General features: G+C 52.3%; 3 protein-coding genes and 1 long non-coding RNA gene across 13 annotated transcripts in view; 2 read left to right on the top strand and 2 right to left on the bottom strand.

Annotated features, from left to right (window-relative positions):
- The first annotated feature begins 3,971 nt into the window (after window positions 1–3,971).
- LOC130517317 (uncharacterized) lies at window positions 3,972–7,663 on the top strand. Its single transcript, XM_057019116.1, has 4 exons — window positions 3,972–4,382; window positions 5,047–5,249; window positions 5,340–7,333; window positions 7,374–7,663. The coding sequence occupies exons 1-3, from the start codon at window positions 4,124–4,126 to the stop codon at window positions 6,774–6,776; spliced, it is 1,899 nt and encodes a 632-aa protein (XP_056875096.1). The 5' UTR covers window positions 3,972–4,123; the 3' UTR covers window positions 6,777–7,333; window positions 7,374–7,663.
- Window positions 7,664–8,202: 539 nt separating this feature from the next.
- LOC130517318 (uncharacterized) lies at window positions 8,203–10,000 on the top strand. 3 transcript variants are annotated; one of them, XR_008947693.1, is made up of 3 exons: window positions 8,203–8,329; window positions 8,417–8,513; window positions 8,583–10,000. It is a non-coding gene; the product is annotated as an uncharacterized LOC130517318 (long non-coding RNA). The 3 variants fall into 3 exon arrangements; XR_008947692.1 differs by having other exon boundaries at window positions 8,417–8,753; window positions 9,229–10,000; XR_008947691.1 differs by having other exon boundaries at window positions 8,417–10,000.
- On the bottom strand, window positions 9,568–19,180 carry atp8b5b (ATPase phospholipid transporting 8B5b). 3 transcript variants are annotated; one of them, XM_057019114.1, is made up of 29 exons: window positions 19,076–19,180; window positions 18,812–18,996; window positions 16,657–16,740; window positions 16,521–16,579; window positions 16,327–16,440; window positions 16,151–16,249; window positions 16,002–16,063; window positions 15,838–15,910; window positions 15,616–15,686; window positions 15,420–15,502; window positions 15,187–15,345; window positions 15,026–15,114; window positions 14,732–14,925; window positions 14,457–14,665; window positions 14,342–14,385; window positions 14,100–14,265; window positions 13,826–14,014; window positions 13,541–13,656; window positions 13,306–13,470; window positions 12,969–13,080; window positions 12,792–12,897; window positions 12,562–12,712; window positions 12,311–12,491; window positions 11,995–12,218; window positions 11,841–11,924; window positions 11,510–11,755; window positions 11,293–11,431; window positions 11,031–11,161; window positions 9,568–10,474 (listed from the first exon to the last, which is right to left on the bottom strand). In XM_057019114.1, exons 3-29 carry the CDS (start codon window positions 16,709–16,711, stop codon window positions 10,211–10,213), a joined length of 3,585 nt encoding a protein of 1,194 aa, XP_056875094.1. In that variant the 5' UTR covers window positions 16,712–16,740; window positions 18,812–18,996; window positions 19,076–19,180; the 3' UTR covers window positions 9,568–10,210. The 3 variants fall into 3 exon arrangements, with proteins under 3 accessions (XP_056875094.1, XP_056875092.1, XP_056875095.1); XM_057019112.1 differs by lacking the exon at window positions 19,076–19,180 and having other exon boundaries at window positions 18,812–19,054; XM_057019115.1 differs by lacking the exon at window positions 19,076–19,180 and having other exon boundaries at window positions 16,657–16,775; window positions 18,812–19,053.
- Window positions 19,181–20,111: 931 nt separating this feature from the next.
- The window catches only part of LOC130516741 (protein unc-13 homolog B-like), a 37,074-nt gene continuing 35,684 nt past the window's right edge, over window positions 20,112–21,501 (bottom strand). For all 6 annotated transcript variants that reach the window (XM_057017923.1, XM_057017924.1, XM_057017921.1 and 3 more), the window contains one exon: window positions 20,112–21,427. In XM_057017923.1, coding sequence (XP_056873903.1) covers window positions 21,142–21,427 — 286 coding nt within the window. In that variant the 3' untranslated portion in view covers window positions 20,112–21,141. The remainder of the gene's footprint in view (window positions 21,428–21,501) is intronic.

The raw sequence follows: 21,501 nt of genomic DNA, 5'->3' as shown, positions 1-21,501 counted from the left end.
CCGCCGGAGCGGAACCACCGGAGTCAGGAACGAGTCCACAGTTATGAGGCTGCAGCTTTGGAGCCACCAAAGCCGGCAGAACACACACGTTCATCATCAGAACCACGGTGACGCTCCTCCGCTCTCACACGGGTCCGGCGGACGCTGTTCCAGCTCAGGAGCGTCTCAGTGTCCGGAACATCGGATCTTAAAGGTTGTGACGACGCGTTGTTGCCATAGCGACGGCAGCTGAACGAGGACAAACATGAACGCAGGAACTGCGCCTCCACCTTCAAGGTCAGTGTAGAGGTTAAAACGGTGACCTTTGACCTTTGCGGCAGCAGCGGCGGGCTTCACCGGCGCGCTCACGTGGACGCAAACAGTCGTTTGTGCGTCGGACTCAGTGGAAAACCAGAGTTTTGGGAAGGCAGCTTCCTGTGGAAACAGTGATGTCAGCATGGCCTGGTCCCGCGTAGCGGCGCTCACACCCCTGCAGCGTCAGCGTAAACTCGCTCTCCCCCTCACGCTCTGCTAATGTCGTTAGCAGCGTCTGCCCCGTTCGTCTTGGAACCATGTCAGGCCGGCGAATCAAAGCGGACAGATGCAATTTGTCGAGTTAGAGCAGTTGGTGCTTCACAGAACCGTCGGCTGAGGTTGGAAACGGACCCTGAAGCAGCTGAACTGCTGAGCTAACGGCACAATCAGGATACGCTGAGATGTAGAATCATTTCCTGTTAGCATCCCCGGCTAAATTCAGATACTGCTACCTGCTTCTTTAGCGCTCTGGTGGCTAACAGCATTAGCTTTGTGAATGCTACGAGAAGAAACCCGTTAAACTGTTTGTGGTCTCATTTCAGCTTTTACACGCATCAATCTGCCACCGGTTGGGCAACATTCCTGTCGTTTTAAAACACTGGTCTGGTTTTTGGATTCCTGATGATTCCACATCTGACCACCCTGTTCCAGAACAACCAGTATGACTGGAACTACACACCATGAAAAATAATGGTTTTATTATCGAGATGAAACCAGTTTCACACTGGTCGACTTTCCCTTTTACCTCATCAAAGACTCACAGGCAGCCTGTGTGTGTGTGTGTGTGTGTGTGTGTGTGTGTGTGTGTGTGTGTGTGTGTGTGTGGAGGGTACAGACTGGGATTGTTCTCTCTGGGTGTAAACCTTTGGAGCAGGAAGTGCACGTTGGGGTCAGGAGGGGATCTGGGCACGCTCAGTCTGCCCACATCTGTTTAAATACCAGAGCGCCTCAAAGTCACACAGGAAGAGTGTGTGTGTGTGTGTGTGTGTGTGTGTGTGTGTTCTTTGTAATCGCAACTTATAAAAAGTTTTGCCCTTTTTCTGGTTCCCACAATGAGAAAGGTGCCGAAAATAAAGGTGCTAATAAGGTCAAAGTAGACGAGTCTGCAGGTTCTGCTGCACGTGCACGGGCATGCGCGCGCGCACACACACACACACACACACACACACACACACACACACACACACACACACACACACACAGGCAGGTTCATCAGGTGTGATGCTGGTGGTCAGGAACAATCTCACGTTTGTGCATCACAGAAACACAACTTTAACACATCACAACAAAAATGACGCAATTTCTTAAACCAGTTGAGGGTAAAATGGTGCACACACACACACACACACACACACACACACACACACACAGGGCTCCCTTTGTTAACACAACACAAACACACTCTGTCAACGTTGCGAACGAGAAGGAGAATAGTGGAAAACAGGAAGTAGAAGAAAGTAAATGTTCACACATGTCGCTCAGGCTCCTGAGGGAGGTTTTGAGGTGAGGAAGGACAATGTTGTTGGAAAACATCCAGCTGAGGTTTCCATAGTAACAAAGAGTGGTTCGATTTCATGGTTGAGGAGGTAAGACAATATTTTAAAGAGCAGTGACTCACCTGCTGCAGTGATGAAGGTCCAGTCATCATCTTCCTCATCAGTCCTGATTCATGTTGCGTAACCAGGGACACATTTTATGTAATTTCCAAGTAACTCAAAGTTCAATGAGATTTTATTTTGGTCAGAAAATCAACAGCACGTTTTCCATCAGTACCCTGACAACACTGACCTCTAGGGGCTGGTACTGGAACTGCACCTCTGCTCACGTCCTGCAGTGATGAGCTAAAGCTGCAGTCAGGTGATCAAAGCTAATTAGGCGACAGTTTACGACAGGTCGCCCACATCAGATGGCTTTAACCTACCTGGTGGTTTCTGCTCTCGCCTCCTGATCTCGGGCAGCTTCAGGACATCTGAAGGTGAAACTTTGGAAGCGTTCCCGAGCTGATTCAACTTCCTGTACCTATACCTGCCCGACAGGTGGCTCCTCTGAAGAACCCTCGTGTCCAGAGTCAGCACCAGGTCCTCTCCATCTCTGTCGAGCTGGATCAAAGTAATCTGCTGCGGGCGGATCCTCCTCGGCAGGAACCCCGAGGTTTGCAGCCTCAGACGGTGTGGTCCCGTCCCGTCCCGTCCCGTCCCGTCCCCACTACTGCCCCTAGTCCTGCCCTCACCTGCCCCTCTTTTATAATCTGACTGCTGAAATTCCAAAATTTTCAGGACCTGTGTGGGCAGTACAACTATTGACCAACAGGTGGCGCCACTTCTCCAGAATGTTCCAGTATGATCAGGAATTAAATTTATTTTAAAGCAAAAGTATTAAAAAGGCATTTACCATCAATGGTACATTTAAAACTATACATATTTAATATTGATATCCCGAAGGTTTCTCTCATTATTAGTTATTTGATATTCTTAAAAACAGGAACGTGTTAAGTACGAGGGACAAACCTATTTATGAGTTTATAATTAAAATAAATTGATATAGCTACAGTGTCGAGCTGCTCGAAAGGTTTTATCTATTGTCACGCGCATCAAAGTACAAGCAAACGATATAAATAAATACTTTATTACTGAATATATTAGTACAATATTGAATCGTGGACAGGCCTGTTACTGACCACTAGGCGGCGCTGCTGCGCCTCGTTTGTGAGAAGACTGACGTCAACATTTCAGGCTGATGAATTGGAATTGAAAACGTTTTTGAAACACATCTGTGTGCAATGGCGGGGGGGTGTCTATGTTAGTTTTTCAGTTGTTAAAACAACTTTGGAAACTTAGTTTCTTTAAAATCCCCCAAACTGCTAAACAGCTCACAAGTCCTGCAAAAGGAAGCGCTCCACCCAAACCACATGTCACACACTTCATTCATATCAGCAGAAGTTCTTCACATAGTTCACATGCACAGAAGGACACGCACGCGCGGTTGAGCAGCACAGCGGGAAAACTCACATGAGAGGAAACAACAGAAATAAAACTGCAGGAAAAATAGATTAAAAGAGGCCATAACAGCAAGCAGGGAGCCTGTTGCTGGAGCTTCCCCCGAACATCAGAGGAAGAGGCTTCTTCCATTCCGAAGTGCTCAGCTGGTTTCTCTGCTCACTTCCTGACTGAATTAGCACCAATTAAGCATCGAGGTCTTTGACCAGGTGCCTCTCGTGTCGATCAATTAGCTCGATGCTTTTGAAATGGAAAACATCTGACTTGATGCGAGATTGGTGTTTTTATGCAGAGAACCTGTTAAAAAGAGACTTGTATCAGTTTAATTGTGTGATTCGTGTCATTTTAAATTGAAATTAAATTGTCTTCTATTGACATTTTATTTGCTTTTAGGGGAAATGTATGGTTACACAGTCGTGATTTTGTCGTGATTGCACCATAAAAGCAGAGTTTGTTATTATTTCCCCAATTTTTTGAGGGGAATATTCATCTTTGGTCAGCTCGAACGTTTGTGCTCACGAACTCCGTGATGAGAGCAAATATCTGCTCCCAAAGATAACCATCGACCCATTTGGACGAGATTGCGATGACGTCACCCGCTGCAGAGCTCGAACCCCGTTTTATCAATGACCCCCACGTGACCCGCTCAGCCAATCAGCGATCTGCACCTGCTCGGTTCCGGACGCGCCGCAGCAACAAGAACCAGCCGAGCAGCAGCGCGGTTCCCAGGAGCTCAGCGGAGGCAGCAGCGGCGAGTCCGGAGCATCGGCGGCCCCCAGCAGCAGCTTCCGTCCGCCTTTCACACCCTCACACGCGGGACAACGACTGCGAGCATGCCGCTGAAGAAAACGGTGGCCGCGGAGAGACGCATGGACCTGGCGTCCTTCTTCTGCATGATCGGCCGCCACGGACCGGCCGTGGCGCTGGCTGTCGTCGCGGTGGTGACGGTGCTGGCCGGGTTCTACATCTACCGGACCGTGACTGGGAGGCGGAGGAAGGCCGCATGCGCTGACGGCGCGCTGAGCCCCGGGGAGGAGGGCGGAGAGGCGTCGGTGATCCAGCAGAGTCGGCGCCGCGCCGGGGAGTCAACAGGTAACAGAGCCGAACGCGAGCGCTGCTGGGCGGCCTGCAGGTCGGAGGAGGCGGTGGAAAGATGAGCCGAGAAAGTGGCCCGCAGGGACGAGAGCTGAGAGTTGATATTATTTATAGGAAAACCTCCAGCCGTTCAGTTATTTAAAGGCCATTAAATTAGTATTGTTGCTATATAAGAAGTGGAGATGCACCAAAGTAAAACGCGACCCTGAATGTATAACTCGGGTTTGGATTCCAGACATGAAACCTGCAGGACATCAGAACCCAGCGAGGCTCCGATCCTCCTCCTCCGTCCTTTTAAACTTTATGTAACTCATAGCGACAACAGGAAGTCCTTAAACTGCTGACGTTGAATTCTAAAGTCCAGTTTTAACTTCCTGAATGTCCTCCTATAACCCAACATGTTGCATCTGGCTAATTCCAGCAGATTTGAATTAAAACTGCAGAACACCTTCGACTAAAGGTGAGAAAAGAACCTTTTTATGGCATCGGGACGGACGGAACCGGTTAAATCGAGTCACAAAGGGAGGCGACAGGAGCTGCTGATAACCTGGATTATTGACTGACGTTCCGTTTTTCCACGATATCAAACAAATCGTTTTTAATCTGACGTTCCCTCAACGTTCCTCGTCACCTTCTTGAGAGCTTCTTGTTCGTGTTTCAGACCTGAGTGGCGACGGCGTCACGGACGCGATGGAAGATGTTGGAAATCTCAGGCGCCGTCCTGCTGCTGCGGAGAAGAACCCTCCGACTTTTGCTCCGAAGATCCACACGGCAGGAATGAAGCCGACCGCTCAGACGGAGGAGGCCAGCGGAGGGGTGGAGGTGAAGAGCCTAGAACCGGGGAACCAGGAGGAGCACGAGGAGGTGAGGGCGTGCACGTGGAGACGACGGGTTTGCATTCGTTCCTGTTTGTTTGAATCTTCGGTCGTCTCGATAACGACTCCGTCTGTGCAGGTGCTGGGAGATGAACGACCGGAGGGTGGAGACGTGAGCACAGGCAGCAGAACTGGAACGGAGGAGAACCGTCGGTGTTCCACGGATACTGGAGATGTTCCCGCTTCCCTCATCTGCCCCAGCAAAGGGCAGCAGATGGAGAAAGCGAGTCCAGAGGAGGGAGAAGAACCGTGCGATAAGACGTTCTGGTCCACAGATCTGCCGTCTGAGGCGGGGGCGTCTGCTCCGGACAGTCGTGATGATGGAGATGTGTCTGCAGAAGTGATGAGAGAAGATGCAGGTGGATCACGGGCAGGATGTGATGTCGACGATGAAGAGGCAGAGCTGAGGTCTGCTGAAGTCTCCGACGCAGGTTCCTCGCCGCCGTGGCAACGACGGGATAAAACATCTCAATGTGTGGATGAAGTCTCTGAATCCTCCGTCAATGGTCTTGAACGACCATCACCTGAGACGGGGAACCCGCCTGAACCTCACGGAGCGACCAGCAGTGAAACATCTCATCTCCCCCCAACAAGAGAACTGGGCTCTGCTCCCGATGCAGCAGCTTCTGCGACCTTTCCTGATCCCGGTGTTGCTCCCGGTCCTCCCGTGGGTGACCTTCAGCTGTCCTCTTTTGAGCCAACGCAGAAGAAGGATGAGGGAAACGCGTCTTCTGCCGGCGCTGGTGCAGAAAGCGGCATCTCCAGCCTGGCGGTCAGTCCGGACGCGGAAGCGGACGGAAACATTTTCAGTCCGGAGCCGGTGCTGGCGGGCGATCCACAGGCGATCAGCCTCTACGCAGACGATGCAGCGCTGTCCGCCGCCATTGAGCGGATGACCGGGGAGACGTTGGGGCCCCTCCAGCCGTGTTGCTCCCAGATGTCCCACAGCACCAGCTGGACGGCGGCCAACGAGGACGCGTTTGGCCACGAGATCGAGGACGGTTACCACAGGCTGGTCGAGCAGTTCGCCGCTCAGATCGCCGTCAGTGTCACCAGCTTAACCGGCCAGCTGACGGACGTCCGAGCCGCCCTCGAGGTCGTGGAGACGAGAGCGAAAGAGAAGGAGGACTCGCAGGCGGAAGCGGACTGTGAAAGGTCTGAGATCAGCATCATGGAGGCCACCATGGAGACCAACGAGTGGATCACTGACACCGCCTCCCCGCTGCCCCCCTGGCTGCTCCCGGCTCCTGTGGATCACCCGAACACCCGCCCGCCGCCCTCGGACCGGCGTTCCGCTGCGACGCCTCCGCGGCCGACGTTCCTGCCGGGACGCTCCTCGCTGACGAAAACATGGAACATTTCAAAAAGGTGGTGGCGGTCCAGCCCATGCCTCAGAACGTCAACGTCACCTTCCGCGTCCATTATCACACCCAGGCGCCGCACCAGACGGTGGCAGTCACCGGCGACCAGCCGGAGCTGGGGAGCTGGAAGGAGTTCCTCCCCCTGGAGAAGGTGAAGGAGGGCGACTGGAGCGCCGTGGTCAGCCTCCCCACCGAGAGCCACGTGGAGTGGAAGTTTGTGTTGCTGGACAAGGGGGAGGTGTGTCGGTGGGAGGAGTGTGGCAACCGGCTCCTCCACACGGGCGTCGGTGACGACGTGGTGGTGCACAAATGGTGGGGGCTGGTTTGAAGGCGTCGGAGTGGGAGGGGCCAGCGGGGCGGGGTGGTAACATGTTGGCGTGGGAGGGGCCAGCGGGGCGGGGGGGTAACAGCGTCGCTGAAGAAGGTGGCCTCACCCCGATGGAGAGGAAAAGGAGGCGCGACGGTTCTGACGCCCGGTCGGGCCCAAACGGTCCTGCCAAGGTTCCGAAGACTCGGATCCTCCCGTTTGAATTTGGAACTCTGCAGATGGAAAATGGGACTGTGGAATTTCTTGTTCAACCTATTTCGATGTTATCTGACGTTTTATTGCTCGAACAAAGTTGCTCATTGACGGAGACGATCGTTGGGCGTGTCGTCGGCGCCAGAAACGCGTTTATGGGTCATCGACTGACCCGGAAGTTCCTCAGTTAAGGTGGAATTTCCTCAGTTAAGGTGGAATTTCCTCAGTTAAGGTGGAATTTCTCAGCACTCTTCCCCGTTATTGCCCTCGTGTTCCGCTCGTCCGCTCCACCACACAAATGCACGGCGTTCACTTTGGTTGCAGCGGTTATTGAGCAATAATGGTCCCGTTTTGTCCCGGGTCGTGTGCCCCCCCCCCCCCCCCCCCCAGCTTTGAATCCCAACACTGATTAAAATGCTTCTCCTGTCAAAGGTGTAGACTTTAGAATCGCTGTCTAATTATGCAACTTTGTGACGACGACGTTCTTGTTGAATATTTGCTGCCAATAAACTGTCGAATGAACCTTTGCTGCGTTTTTATCTGGAGAACTCGGACGTGCGCGTCCACGGCCCGGTGACATGTTTGTCCAAACTTTGATCCGTTCTTTTTTTAATGATGAAACTCAAAAGCATCAAGTGGAAGTAATTTTTGTGAATCATTAACGATGAAGGACAACAGAACATTTCAGGATCTGAAGCAGAATCAATTTGCAAACTCGGCAAAAACCTCAAACTGTGACCTGGTTCTGGGTCCAGCTGGACCGGAGCTCGGTTCTGTGGCCGGGCCCAGCCAAGTGTCAGCGGTGTCCTGGTGGCTCTGCTTCATCTTACACACACACACACACACACACACACACACACACACACACACACACACACACACACACACACACACACACACACACACACACACACACACACACACACAGAGAATGCGAAGCACTCGGCAGCTCTGACCCGTTCTCCTCGGCGGCCTGCTGGGTTCCTCATTTACACACTGACGTGATCGACGCTCCTTCGGGCTTCGAACACACAACCTCTGCAGGTCGTTCACCTCTGCGTCAGCAGCAGCCGATCGGGTCAGGTTGTTTACTGCTGACACATATTGATCCAGGAGCGGCAGATCTTCCCAGATCACCGTCCTCTGAAGCCCTGAGGTCACAGAACGGGACCACTTGAGGCTTCAGGGGTAAATTAACAACATTAAAGTTCCCCCAGGGGCAAAAGCGCTTCCAGTCCGTTATTCATCAGGACTTAAGTGAGGATGTTCTCACAGGAACCGTGGAGCCTTTGATCTCCGCTGCTCAGCACTGGATCCCGGTCGTGACCCCGCGGGATGACGAGCATCAACGCAGCAGATCCAGGGGTCAAAGGTCACCACCGCCGTGCTGTTTGATATTTTTAGGTGCTGATTAAAACCTCCGTTATCTCCAAGCAAACAGGACCCGATCAAAGTCCGAAGCTCTCGTGTGTCCGGCAGCAGAGCAGCAGGCGGTCACGTGAGCGCTCGGCCCGCCGGGCGTGAAATTCTCCCGTCTCCTCTTACAGACGCGCCTCTCGCCCCGGCGTCTGCCGCCTCGCCGTCAGTGGCTGCTTTATCTGCTCTTTACCAGGTCTGCGTTTCGGGAGGTTTTTTTCCTGTCGGTGGTTCAAATTTAACATTTAACGACAGAAACGTCCAACCTTCATTGATCCAGAACGCCTGAAAATAGCAGCTTGGTTGTTTTTTTCTGTGAGAACTTTGATGTGAAAAACAGTAAAAAATGAGGGAAGAGTTCACTGTGAATATCTGAGGCCGTCTCCAGGAGGCAGCTCGTGCCCGTGCCCGTGCTCGTGCTCGTGCCCGTGCTCGTGGGTTTAAGCAGGCGGTTATTTATAAATCCCAGCATGTTCTGGGACCCTCTGACCTTCACCGCTGCCCGAGCAGAGCAGCCTGACCTTCCTAATTTAACCTCCATTCTGAAGATGGTTGGTGATGCACGGTGATGACGTCACGCATCAGTGTGATCTGAAGCTGACATGATAATATGAGGATGAGTTCATCCCCTTCTCTTTTCTCAGCATCTCCATCTTCTCTTCCATCTCCAGAAGAACTCCAGAGGAAAGAGAAAAGAAGCAGAAATCAACGGAGAAACAGCAGCATGGGAAAAATCGCCATTCCATTTTAGGAGTAAAAGTTAAAAAGAGTTTTAAAGTTGATATTTTGAGTCCAGTGAAGCTTTAAGAAAAAGAAATCTCCGAACTGAAGAAGGGCAGAAAAGGACAAAGATTTGGGAAGATTCCTGCAGGAGGACGCTGCAGATGTGCGCAGATGTGGGCTTGCAGGCCTGCAGATGCTTTATCGGCCTTCTGCTAGATGATGAGAGGTGATAAACTGGACCCTAAAAGCCGTCAGTGCTGGAGCCTCGAGATTAAGATGAGAAGAACTTGGCAGCAGTAAACAGTCAATTTAATGTTGTCACAGTGTTTGTTGGTCAAGACAAAGCAGATGTCACCTTTATAATATGTTGATTATTTCATTCTGATGATATAAAAAAAAGAAATTTCATCATTTGTAAAAACAGAAGCATTGATAAAAGCGTTGCAGAGGCAACACCGACCCCTGGTGGTCAAACACGTTACTGACGCACAGCAGGACGGGCGGAAACAATCGGAAACAACGTTTCAACCTGAGTTTAAGGGAACATAAATAGAGCTGAATGTTGGCTTCTAAGATAATCATTACAAAAAATTAATTTACAACTTGATATTCGTGGATAGGAAATTTAGAACGATGAATTAAAATGAATAGGAACACAATTTTGAAGGTCTTACTGCAGTTTTTAAGCCTGAAATAATAAAGCCGTCACATTGTAAAAGCGATTTAATCTCCTTTTTTTTTAGCAGTAAAAATGCTTCAACGGTGCTGTGAGTGACTAAGAGCAGAAACAGAAAGAAGCGCAGCAGCACCATAGAACAGAATATTCATGTAAACTAAAACCTGCCGTCTGGCCTGTTGATGCCCTTCAACACGTGTGCGGAGAAACCCGCCTCCATCATCACAGCCGCCGTCGTGGCCCGGCCCCCCAGCCTACGAGACCTGGGAGCCTTCGGGCTCCTCCGTGATGGTCCGATAGTGCTGAGGCTGGCTCTGAGCCACAGCCGAGTCTGGATGGAGGAAGAGGGCCGGCCGAGGCCTCAGCGGCCTCAGCAGGAACTTCTTGGACGTCACCAAGTCACCGTAACCCTGCGAGTGTGAGAAGGCGTAGCTGGAGCGGCGGGTGCTGATTCGCCTGGTGGGAGGACGGCGAGGTGCCGGAGCTGGAGGCGGCTCGTTGTGCATCTTATACCTCACCTGTTGGAGACACCGTGCAACATTTATGTAATTCTGAATAGATATAATGTAAATATCAGCATGGTTTGTGTCTAACAAGAACCTTTCGGTCAGATTAAGCAGCAGACGATCCAGCTCTTCCAGATGGAAGGGCAGGGACACCGAGCGCTCGCCTGCCCAGAGACACCGAGCGCTCGCCTGCCCAGGGACACCGAGCGCTCACCTGCCCAGGGGGACCGAGTGCTCGCCTGCCCAGGGGGACCGAGCGCTCGCCTGCCCAGGGACAGCGAGCGCTCCCCTGCCCTTCCATCTGGAAGGCTTGGGAGCGTCCTGCAGCTTGTCCATGTGCCTACAGAGAAAGGCTCATGTGCAGAGAGCAAGACAAGCTGCTCCTGTTTCCTGCAGAGATTAGAACATCCCAGAATCTCCACATTTATCCCCACGTGGAACAGCTGGGAGAGCGCTCTGACCTGGCCCAGCTATGGAAGCTCAAAGCCGTCGGCGAGGAGCCCAAAGGGCGTAAAAGTCAAATTGCATCTGTCCTAAAATCAGACGTGGTGAATCGAAGCGTTGGCACCTTGTCGTTGATGGTCGGTCGGAGCAGAAGGGAAACGAAGCGGAACGCCACGACTGGGAGGGCACAAAGGAGGGTGGTGAGGAAGACGGTCAGCCAGACGTTGGGTTGGTTGAGGGAATTCCTCCCCGTACCTGGAAGACACGTGCACGGTCAATCTGTGCTCGTCGACTCTTAAAGGCAGATGTTCCAAAACAACCAGTGAAGTCGAGGTTCTGACGCCTCTTAACTGGGCTCTGAATGTGTCGGCAGCACCGGTACCGACCCAGGAAGGGGAAGTAGGAGGTGAAGATGAGGAACATTCCGTTGCTGCACATGGTGAACGTGAGCGCGAAGTACGCCGCCAGACTGCCCCAGGTGAAGAAGTGGTTGACCGCCGTCCAGTAATGGGTGTCCAGAAACAGCTGGAAGATGGAGGTGCGTCAACTCAGGCGTCGGACGTGCACGTCCGACACAGCAGCCACGGTTCCGTGCTCACTCACCTGTACGGTGACCACCACCATCAGACATGTCTGCACCAGAATAGCGAAGGACTGATAGTCGGCGATGTCCTTGCCGTCGTCCCGGACCGTGTCCTGCATGGAGGCCCAGGGGACGAAGAAGAGGATGAAGGAGCTGTAGGAGCCGTGCATCAGGCAGCGCAGGAAGGCCTTCTTGCTGAAGTACATGTTCAGCTGGCCTGCAGTGTAGAGCTGCGGATGCTGGAAACTCCAGCGGTCGTTCACGTCCTACGGAGACAACCAAACCGACTCAGGTGTGTCCTCCACCACCCAACCTCCGGGGCTGGAGTCTGCTTCTGTCGGCGCTCTTTACCTGATCGAAGATGCTCAGACTGAAAACAGGAAGCGCCGTGTAGACCAGGTTGTAGACGGTGATGAACCACTCGTCGTACACGTTCTGCACGGGCGACAACGGCGTTAACAAGAGCGCGAGCTAACACTGCTGACACCTCAACGCCGTGTCTCACCTGCGCAGAGAAGCCGCAGAAAAAGGCGTACCAGAAATGGGTCAGCGTGTAGGTGAAGTTCTTGAAGAAGAAATATCGCAGGAACTTGCACATGCGCAGGTAGGACCAGCGGCCGTGCACCAGCAGGAGGCGCTGCAGGTAGCGGAACTGTGCGAAGGAGAAGTCGCTGGAGAGGACGGCCTGCATGCCCTCCTGACCGCTGATGCCGATGCCGATGTGAGCGGCTGCAGGGGTGACACAACACACACACACACACACACACACACGGTGAGTTAGAGCCACCGTCCGGCCGATGAGGCCAGAGCGCCCCGCTGACCTTTGATCATGCTGACGTCGTTGGCGCCGTCCCCAATGGCGAGCGTGACGGCCTGCTTGTACTTCTTGACCAACTCGACCACCTTGGCCTTCTGCAGCGGCGTGACCCTGCAGCAGATGACGGTCTGACACATGGACGCCATCCGCAGCAGCTCCAGAGGAAAGTTGTCCAGCGCAAACGCCTGCAGCCAACGTGAGATGTTGGGATTCTCAGAAGCTTCTGGAGCCCAGCTCCAACACTGAGACGCTCACCAGACTGTGTCCGTTGATGATGAGGCCATATTCTCCGTCCACCTTCTCGTCCTGCAGCGTCTGAGTCCTCTGAAGCCAGAAGAGGCCAGAGCGAGAGCTGACCAGGGACGGCTCGTCCGCCGAGTCTGGGCACATTTTCCTTCTTGCGTTTCTGGAAACAGAATGTGGATGTGTGAAGGTCTGAGACTGAAATCCTCCTTCGTGAGCTTGGGTTCTCGGCTCTGACTCACTGCAGCTCCTCTTTGACTCCTTCAGCCGTGTTGGCGGACACAATGAAGATGTCGTTCATCTCTTCTCTCAGCATGTTGCAGGAGTAGCCGATATTTTCTGCCGTCTCTATTTCAAAACATTCCCAAATGAATCGGATCGTATTTGGCGGCGGTGCATCTGTAATAAAGGAGGCTGACCTTGTTTGTCTCCGGTCAACACCCAGATCTTCATATCTGCTTTGGCCAGTTGTTCGATGGTCTGTGGGACACCGTCCTGCAGCTTGTCCTCCACAGCTGTTACACCCAGCAGCTGCAAACAGAACGGTCAAATTAAGCTACAAACATCAGCATTTGTTAAAGTATATTAAACTTTCAGGTGGATGTTTAATGAAGTCACTGCTGAGCTGTGGCGCTCCTCAGGGGTCCACGTTTGGCCCACTCAGACTTTTAAGAAACCCTGTTATTTCGTTTATGGTCTCCATCACGTGCACAGGTGGCTGAAACATCGACCGTCGCATCGATCAGGTCTACGAACCTGCAGGTCTTTCTCGATCTCCTCATAAAGTTCATCAAGTTTCTCTTCTCGTCCGTCCATGGCTATGGTGGCCTCGTAGTGGCGCCGTTTCCAGCCTTCGATATAGTCCTCGTCCAGATCCTTGTAGGCCAGAGCGAGCGTGCGAAGGCCGTCGCCAGCGTACTCCTGTGGAGGTGCAACAGGTCAGAAGGATTTCCAGAACCGCGTTTGATGAACGGATGAAGGCGTCACTCACGTTGAGGTGTGATGTCGTCACCTCCTTCAGCTTGTTACAGGATGGGTGGAGCCTTTCAAAAACGATGGTGTCGGCTCCTTTACAGTACAGGGTCAGTCTGCCTTCAGGGCTGCGAACTGGGGTCACAGAGGAGGTTTGGACCAGACGCAGGACAGTAAATGCTGCTATTCAGTGGGATGGGATCTACTGGCATCTGGGATCGACTATGTTGTGCGAGCGGAGCTGAAAATGGTGCCGTTTACACAAACAGATCGTGCTAACCAGTGGCGCGAGCGGCGTTCTCACCTATGACCGACATTCTCTTGCGTACGTTATTGAAGTCGAGAATGGCCAGAAGCTCGTAGACGACTTTTCGTCCCATCTCCACAACCATGATGGTCTCCGGCGTACGAGAACGAAACACAAACCCGAAGTTTCGTGCGGCGGTGACCAGAGCGCCCTCGTCTGGTGACTGAGCCTGATAGTTGAGCTCCCCTGTGAAGACCAAGAGTTAAGATGGTTCCCTTAATATGGAAAAGAGAAGCAGGAGGAGGAGGAGGAGGAGCGTTCGCTTGCTAACCTTCCTTCTTTTCTTCAGGCATGACGGTGTGACAGAGAGCCAGAAGGCGAAAAAAGTCCTGAACCTCGGCGTTTCCGTCCTTCACCGCCTCCAACAGGCTGTGGTCGTAGAAGGCGAACTTTGGATCCGCCAGTTTGTTCCAGCTGAAGTCCACCTTTTCTGTTTTCTGTAAAACAAAAGCAGTGAAGAAGAAGCAAAAGAGGCCTGAAATCTGCCAGCGTCCATCAGACCTCATGTCTCACCTCGGTTATTTCCACCCGTTGTCCTGCAAAGTTCAGCAGCTCCCCTGAAAACACAGAAGTTTGGGTCCAAAACTGCCGTTCTTTATTTTTCCCCATGACGGACCGAGCTGCTCACCGTAAGCCCTCCCACTGATGGAGCACCTGTTGAAGGTCATGATGTTCTGCGTCAGGGTTCCCGTCTTGTCGCTGAAGACGTATTTGATCTGGCCCAGCTCCTCGTTGAGCGTGGTGGTCCTGGCCTGGGCCGGAGTGTTGTTCTTGGGGTAATACATCTTCCTGTCCCAGTTGATGAAGAAGCTGTTGCCCAGACGGATGAACTCCACACTGGTGGAGGAGAGAAGCTGTGAGATGAGCTCCAGGAGAACAGGTCCGCTCGCTGTGAGAACGTACCTGACGTAGAGGGAAATGGGCACCAGCGTGTTGAGGACGATGACGTAGGACCAGAAGGAGAGGAAGACGGAGAGCGAGAGGTTCGTCCCTGGCTCTCGAGGGAGGAAGGGCGTGAAGACGTTGCCCTCCCTCTCCTCCCAGATGTAATTGCCGATGGTCATAATGGCGCACAGAGAGGCGAGCAACCCGAAGATCTGAGGAGAGGCCAAAATGTTTCTCTTCTCATGATTTCGCCTTTTCCAGAACGTGACGTGTTTTAAGCGTGGACTTGGTGTTTGAGCCCGTTCGTCTTACACACAACACGATGATGTTCATCAGGTGGTCCACGCTCGTCCGCTTGAAAACCGTCTTCCCGCTGTTCTGCATCAGTTTGGTGTCGGGACCTGCAGGGATTCATCTGACGTCACGTCCGTCCGTCCGTCCGCCATCGCTCTGGCACAATAAGCAACCTTTACCTCCGAAGACGACCAGGCCGAAGCACCACTCGGTGTTCCTCAGCGTACATCCTCTCAGCAGGATCTTGTCGTTGTCCAGGCCGTACGTTTGTCCGTTCACGATCAGGTTCCCTCGGAACTTGTCCAGGTAGTTGTTGGGGGGCTCACACTGGACCTCACCTGCCAGAGAAGGTCGCCACCGACATCAGCACAACCTGAGGTAAAACCGGGCGCAGCCAGCTGTGACCTCTCACCGTTGAACTTCGCCAGGACATCGATGGCGTCTCCCATCTCTCCGGTGACCGTCGAGGCCTGTTTCACCTTCAGGTTGGTCTCTCTGGAACGGAACAGATAAACTGATCTTCCGGTCCTCAGGATGACTTCAGTGTCCTCCTGAGCTGAATGTGTCTCCATATTTGGAGGACGTGGACGTGCATCAGGACGACTCACCCGTCCAGTTCAGCCGTCTCCACGTAGACCAGATTGAGAGGCTCACTGCTGGACAGCAGCAGGAGATCCGCCTGAAAACCGACCGGAGGACAGGACGGGCGATAAGGACGCAGATAACTGCAGGAACTTTGCCTCGCTGCTATCACCGATAAGCCGCCGCGACTCTGATAAAACGTGCACGCCCACGACGTGCTCATCATCCTCCACCACCTTCATGCTTACCGTCACAAACTGGTTGTTCTGCAGCTTGATTATATCTCCAACCTGGACATTCATCCATTTCTCACTTCTCAGCCTGGCAGGAACATAAAGAACGGAGACGAACGTGAGAAGCAGCTCGCCTGGCGACCGGCTCACCTTTTGGCCGAGGGGCAGGAATGACTCACTCTCCATCGATGAGGACGTCCACCATGCGGTTATTCACCTGGTTGTCACTATTGTGTCGTCTCTACACGGACGACAAAGACACCAGCATCACATTTACGGTCTCCCAGAGTTGTGATTCACTCCTGAAACAAGTTTGGTTTGAGCTCACTATGTCATCAGTGGCGTCTTTCACTGCCGTTATGGACAACACGAAGACCAGAGGGACGGCCGTGGTGTACCAGGGCAGAGAGGACACTTGTGGGATCACCTGTCAGGATGAGAACTGGGTCAAACCGTGCCTGAAGGGCCCAACGAGGCCAGACGTGACCTGCGTGAGGAACCTACCTGAAGGATCAGGAGGAAGAGGAAGTAGGCATTGGCAAGTCTGCGGAACTGCTCGAAGAGGTTGAGAGGGAGGAAGGAGAGGAGGTTGTATTTGGAGGTCTTGATGGCGTTGTTCTGAAACCAAGGTGGACGTGACGACGGCCGCATTTCAGAGTCAAAGGGCGGTTTGTGGCTCGTTTCATGTTTCTACTTACTGCGTAGCCAAAAGTCAGGTTGTAAGGTCTGTCGTTAGCGCGCAGACGTCTCTCCGTCTCTGCCGGCCAAGAGTATTTGGTGTATTATTCAAGCGTGTGTGTGTGTGTGTGTGTGTGTGTGTGTGTGTGTAATCACCTGCATGTTTCTGTTTGCCACACAGCCCACCACAGTATGACAGTAGCGAGCCCATGGTTAGCTCCGGCGCTCCATCCTTCACACCTAAAGACAGCAGCTGTTTACAGCCCCCACCACATCTGTGTGTAGCGCCACATCTGTGTGTAGCGGCACATCTGTGTGTAGCGGCACATCTTTATGGAGCGGCACATCTGCGTGTAGCGGCACATCTGTGTGTAGCGACACATCTGCGTGTAGCGACACATCTGCGTGTAGCGACACATCTGCGTGTAGCGCACATCTGCGTGTAGCGACACATCTGCGTGTAGCGACACATCTGGTGTGTAGCGGCACATCTGTGTGTAGCGGCACATCTGTGTGTAGCGACACATCTGCGTGTAGCGGCACATCTGCGTGTAGCGACACATCTGTGTGTAGCGGCACATCTTTATGGAGCGACACATCTCGGTGTAGCGGCACATCTGCGTGTAGCGGCACATCTGCGTGTAGCGACACATCTGCGTGTAGCGACACATCTGTGTGCTGCGTGTAGCGACACATCTGTGTGTAGCGGCACATCTGTGTGTAGCGACACATCTGTGTGTAGCGGCACATCTGTATGGAGCGACACATCTGTGTGTAGCGACACATCTGTATGGAGCGACACATCTGTGTGTAGCGGCACATCTGTATGGAGCGACACATCTGCGTGTAGCGGCACATCTGCGTGTAGCGACACATCTGTGTGTAGCGACACATCTTTATGGAGCGACACATCTGCGTTAGCGGCACATCTGCGTGTAGCGGCACATCTGCGTGTAGAGGCACATCTGCGTGTAGAGGCACATCTGCGTGTAGCGGCACATCTGCGTGTAGCGACACATCTGTGTGTAGCACACATCTGTGTGCTGTGTGTAGCGACACATCTGTATGGAGCGACACATCTGTGTAGAGCGACACATCTGCGTGTAGCGACACATCTGCGTGTAGCGGCACATCTGCGTGTAGCGGCACACATCTGCGTGTAGCGACACATCTGCGTGTAGCGGCACATCTGCGTGTAGCGGCACATCTGCGTGTAGAGGCACATCTGCGTGTAGCGGCACATCTGCGTGTAGCGGCACATCTGCGTGTAGCGACACATCTGTGTGTAGCAACACATCTGTGTGCTGTGTGTAGCGACACATCTGTATGGAGCGACACATCTGTGTGTAGCGACACATCTTTATGGAGCGACACATCTGCGTGTAGCGGCACATCTGCGTGTAGCGGCACATCTGCGTGTAGAGGCACATCTGCGTGTAGCGACACATCTGTGTGTAGCAACACATCTGTGTGCTGTGTGTAGCGACACATCTGTATGGAGCGACACATCTGTGTAGAGCGACACATCTGTGTGTAGCGGCACATCTGCGTGTAGCGGCACATCTGCGTGTAGCGGCACATCTGCGTGTAGCGGCACATCTGCGTGTAGCGACACATCTGTGTGTAGCGGCACATCTGCGCCGCGGCCGCAGCACGATGGCTCATCTTACCAACTTCTGGAACATTGGATTCGTTACAAAGGAAGAAGAAGGAGGAGGAAGCTCGTCCACATCTGAACACTTTCTCCTCCTCCTTCCACTTCTGTGTGCGTTTTGTTCCTGTTGTGAGATTAAAAATCGTCTTCGGGATGGTTCCGGTTAGTTTGTCTCTCTGTGTCCTTCTGAAAGTTAATGAAAAACGTGCGCTTTTGTGTTGGATGTGTTATCAGGGCCGTGCGCCATAAAACCATAAAACCGCTCCTTCCTCAACCTTTCGAACGACAGCGACATCTCACTCTGCCCAATAATCAGTAACCACGACGGTTATTATAGTGACATGACCATGAACGAGAGAATAAACAGGATCCAGTCAGGAAAATGATGCTTCAGGAAGTCCAGGACAGGAAAAGGAGCCAAGATGATCAGATTTCTTTATAAATCAAGAGTGTGTCTGCATCAGAGCAACAGCAGCGACCCTCGTTATGGTGATCCGATACTTCACTGCTTCGCTTCCCTTCAGGGGCTTAAAATTGAGTTTAATTTGAGTTAAATTTGAGTTTGGATTTAAATTCCCTGGTTTCATAAAATACGAGCTGCTCTTTGATCTGCTTTCTGCCCAGTTTTGTGAAGCCAAATGAAAAGCGGTTACGCACCACAGAAGCCATGACGGACTGAAGATCAAAGGCAGGAATCTGGTCTCTGGTCTTGGTCTGGGCTCCTCGATGCTCCCAGAGATGGGGTTCCACTGGAGGGGGTCTCTGGTCTTGGTCTGGGCTCCTCGATGCTCCCAGAGATGGGGTTCCACTGGAGGGGGTCTCTGGCCCGACGAGAAGGGTTCCTGTGGAGAGAGGGAGGGTTCAGGTTCATGCAGGAAGAGCTGGGATCCACTTGAGCAAACAGTGCAGTGATCTTTGGACCTGCAAAGGTGAAAGACCGGCCAATCAGAGGCCAGGATTCCTGCTGCGTGACGTCATCTGCTTTAGCTGCATTTAGAGCGGTTAAAAAAGGGAACATCTTGGCGGAAGTGCTCCCAGAAAGAGAGCGGCGATACGTCTCCCTGCAGCACGGGACAGGAAGTAAACGGTGACCTGAAAAATAAATAAATCTAAAAACATAAATGAAAGTGAAATGAGACCAATAAAAACTACGTTATTCAATTTTTATTCCTCATTCTGACAAAGTTCAGTAAAAACCAAACATTTGTGAGGTAAATGAGCTCTTACACTAACAAATGTTTGGTCTTTAAAGTGGTATTTGTGAGGATGACCCACCACAAGTGTCCTAAAATGGATTAAAGTTATGAAGCAGCCTTTTATAACAGGCTTTTTTTGGTTTGGACATGTGTATGATGTGTTAAAGTCGTTGCCAAGAGATAAAAATGGACGTCACTCACTTCAAAAGCAACATGAAAGATTCTGCAAATCAGCCGTCAATCATCTAACGACTAATCGAGAGCAACACAAACACCAGCGTGATTCACGACCACTGAGAACAGTCACTTCCTGGTCAGATGGAGCATTAGCGCACAGCTAATTAGCACCGGTAGACTTCAGGACCATCTAAATGTTGCCTGTGTTTTCTCAGGTTTCACCGATCTGTGCTGTTTTATCACCCAAACCTCACAAACATATCTGAGAACTAACCTCAATGATATCCTGGTTTTGATCTGACATCAGGCAGACGCTCCAGAACCCATCCTGAGATGTTCTGTTCATTCTGGAGGCCGTTTGGTTCCAGGAACCAGGCTGGACGATGCTTTCATGTGATTTATGCTTAATTCTGACCGAGCCCAACAAATTTACCTTCACTTTCCTCTGGTGTTCTGTTCTTCTGGAGGTTCGAAGTGGTTCAGATCTGCTCTTTTCATCTGAAAAGCCCAGCTTGGCCAGCAGGGGGAGCCAGCGGGGAACGTTACAACTTTTAACGTGACAAAAGTAAGAAAAACAGGCCATATTGTGGAGTCTTCTCAAGTCTTTATACAAAACTCATTAAAACAGAATGTTAACACGGTGAAATCAACATTTTAGAGTCGTGATGGTACAAAGAAAACACACAAATGCATTAACTGGTGAGGAGTGAAGTATTGCCATCATTCAGTGGAAGTGCAAGGGTCACGTGGAGACAAATCCAAAAACTTGGCACAAGGATCAGAGAGTACAGAGTAAAAAAAGGGTCCTAACATCACCAAGATGTGAGTTCCTCTCATCAAACATCTCGGCTGACGACGGGAGAGGAAGGAAGAAAATACCACAGGTTTAAAAAGAACAGACATTTGTCCTCAATAATGGTCAGAGCGGAGGGAAACCGAGGATCAGCTGGAGCTGCTAAATTAAGGCCACGACAGAAGGTGGATGTAAACGCAAATATTCAGACGAAACGACATTGAATAACTGATCACAAGCAGCTGCTTTGATTCCCCTCAGATCAGATCAAACAGGAACCTGGAGCAACTTAATGTTTTTATCCTCTGCTAAACATCTCTAAAGAGAAATATGAGCCACTCGTCACGTATATTTAGATCACCGACTTCATTCCAATCGTTGATTTATCAAAATACTTGGCAATTTAGAAACAAGAATCTAAAATCTAAAAACAGCTCCTTCAGTTTTGTTTGGAATTGACACATTTTCCCAGGAATGTCCAGAAATCCCAGTGGGGCGAGGACACCAGTCCACAGTTCCCAGCAGAGCGAGCAGCCCCCCCCAGCCCCCCCGTCAGTGATGGAAACCCAACAAGGCACACTGAGCTGGCGGCGCTCCAACTGGACCGCCACCAACCTGAAGCGCCGCCGAAACGTCCAAAACGGAGCTGACGGCAGACGAACGGCGCCACATTTACTCGAAGCATCACAACCGAAGACACGTTCACAGTCGGCAGAGCGTAAGGCATCGACGCGGTCGGGCGGGTTCCTACTGCAGGACGCCAGGCGGTGGGGGCGTGGCCTCGGTGCTGCGCAGGCCACGCCCCTCGCTGCATCGCTTCCTCATCTGCCCTCCTCGGCCGAACGCGTCTCTGACTTCAGCCTAACGAACTCCTTGGCCACATCGTCACTGGAGCGCTGGGAGAGGATCCGCATGGCGGTGAGGCCCGTGTCGTCCATGTGGACGCGCTGGCCCAGCGGACACCAGCAGGCGCAGCCGCCCTTCCCGGTCACGTCCCTCAGCTGCACCACGGCCACGCCCACCACCCTGTCAGCGCGGCCGAAGCAGTAGTCTTTGACGCAGAGCTGCAGCTCGTAGCAGTCGAAGCCCTCCTGGTTCCCCAGAACGCTGCCGTCAAAGGACATAAACACGTGAGGAGAGCGAGCCTCGCTAGGACCGACCAACCAACCAATCAATCAATC

This window comes from Takifugu flavidus, chromosome 20 (assembly GCF_003711565.1).
Source record: "Takifugu flavidus isolate HTHZ2018 chromosome 20, ASM371156v2, whole genome shotgun sequence".
Lineage (NCBI taxonomy): Eukaryota > Metazoa > Chordata > Actinopteri > Tetraodontiformes > Tetraodontidae > Takifugu > Takifugu flavidus.
This window is presented reverse-complemented; position numbering and strand designations above follow the sequence as displayed.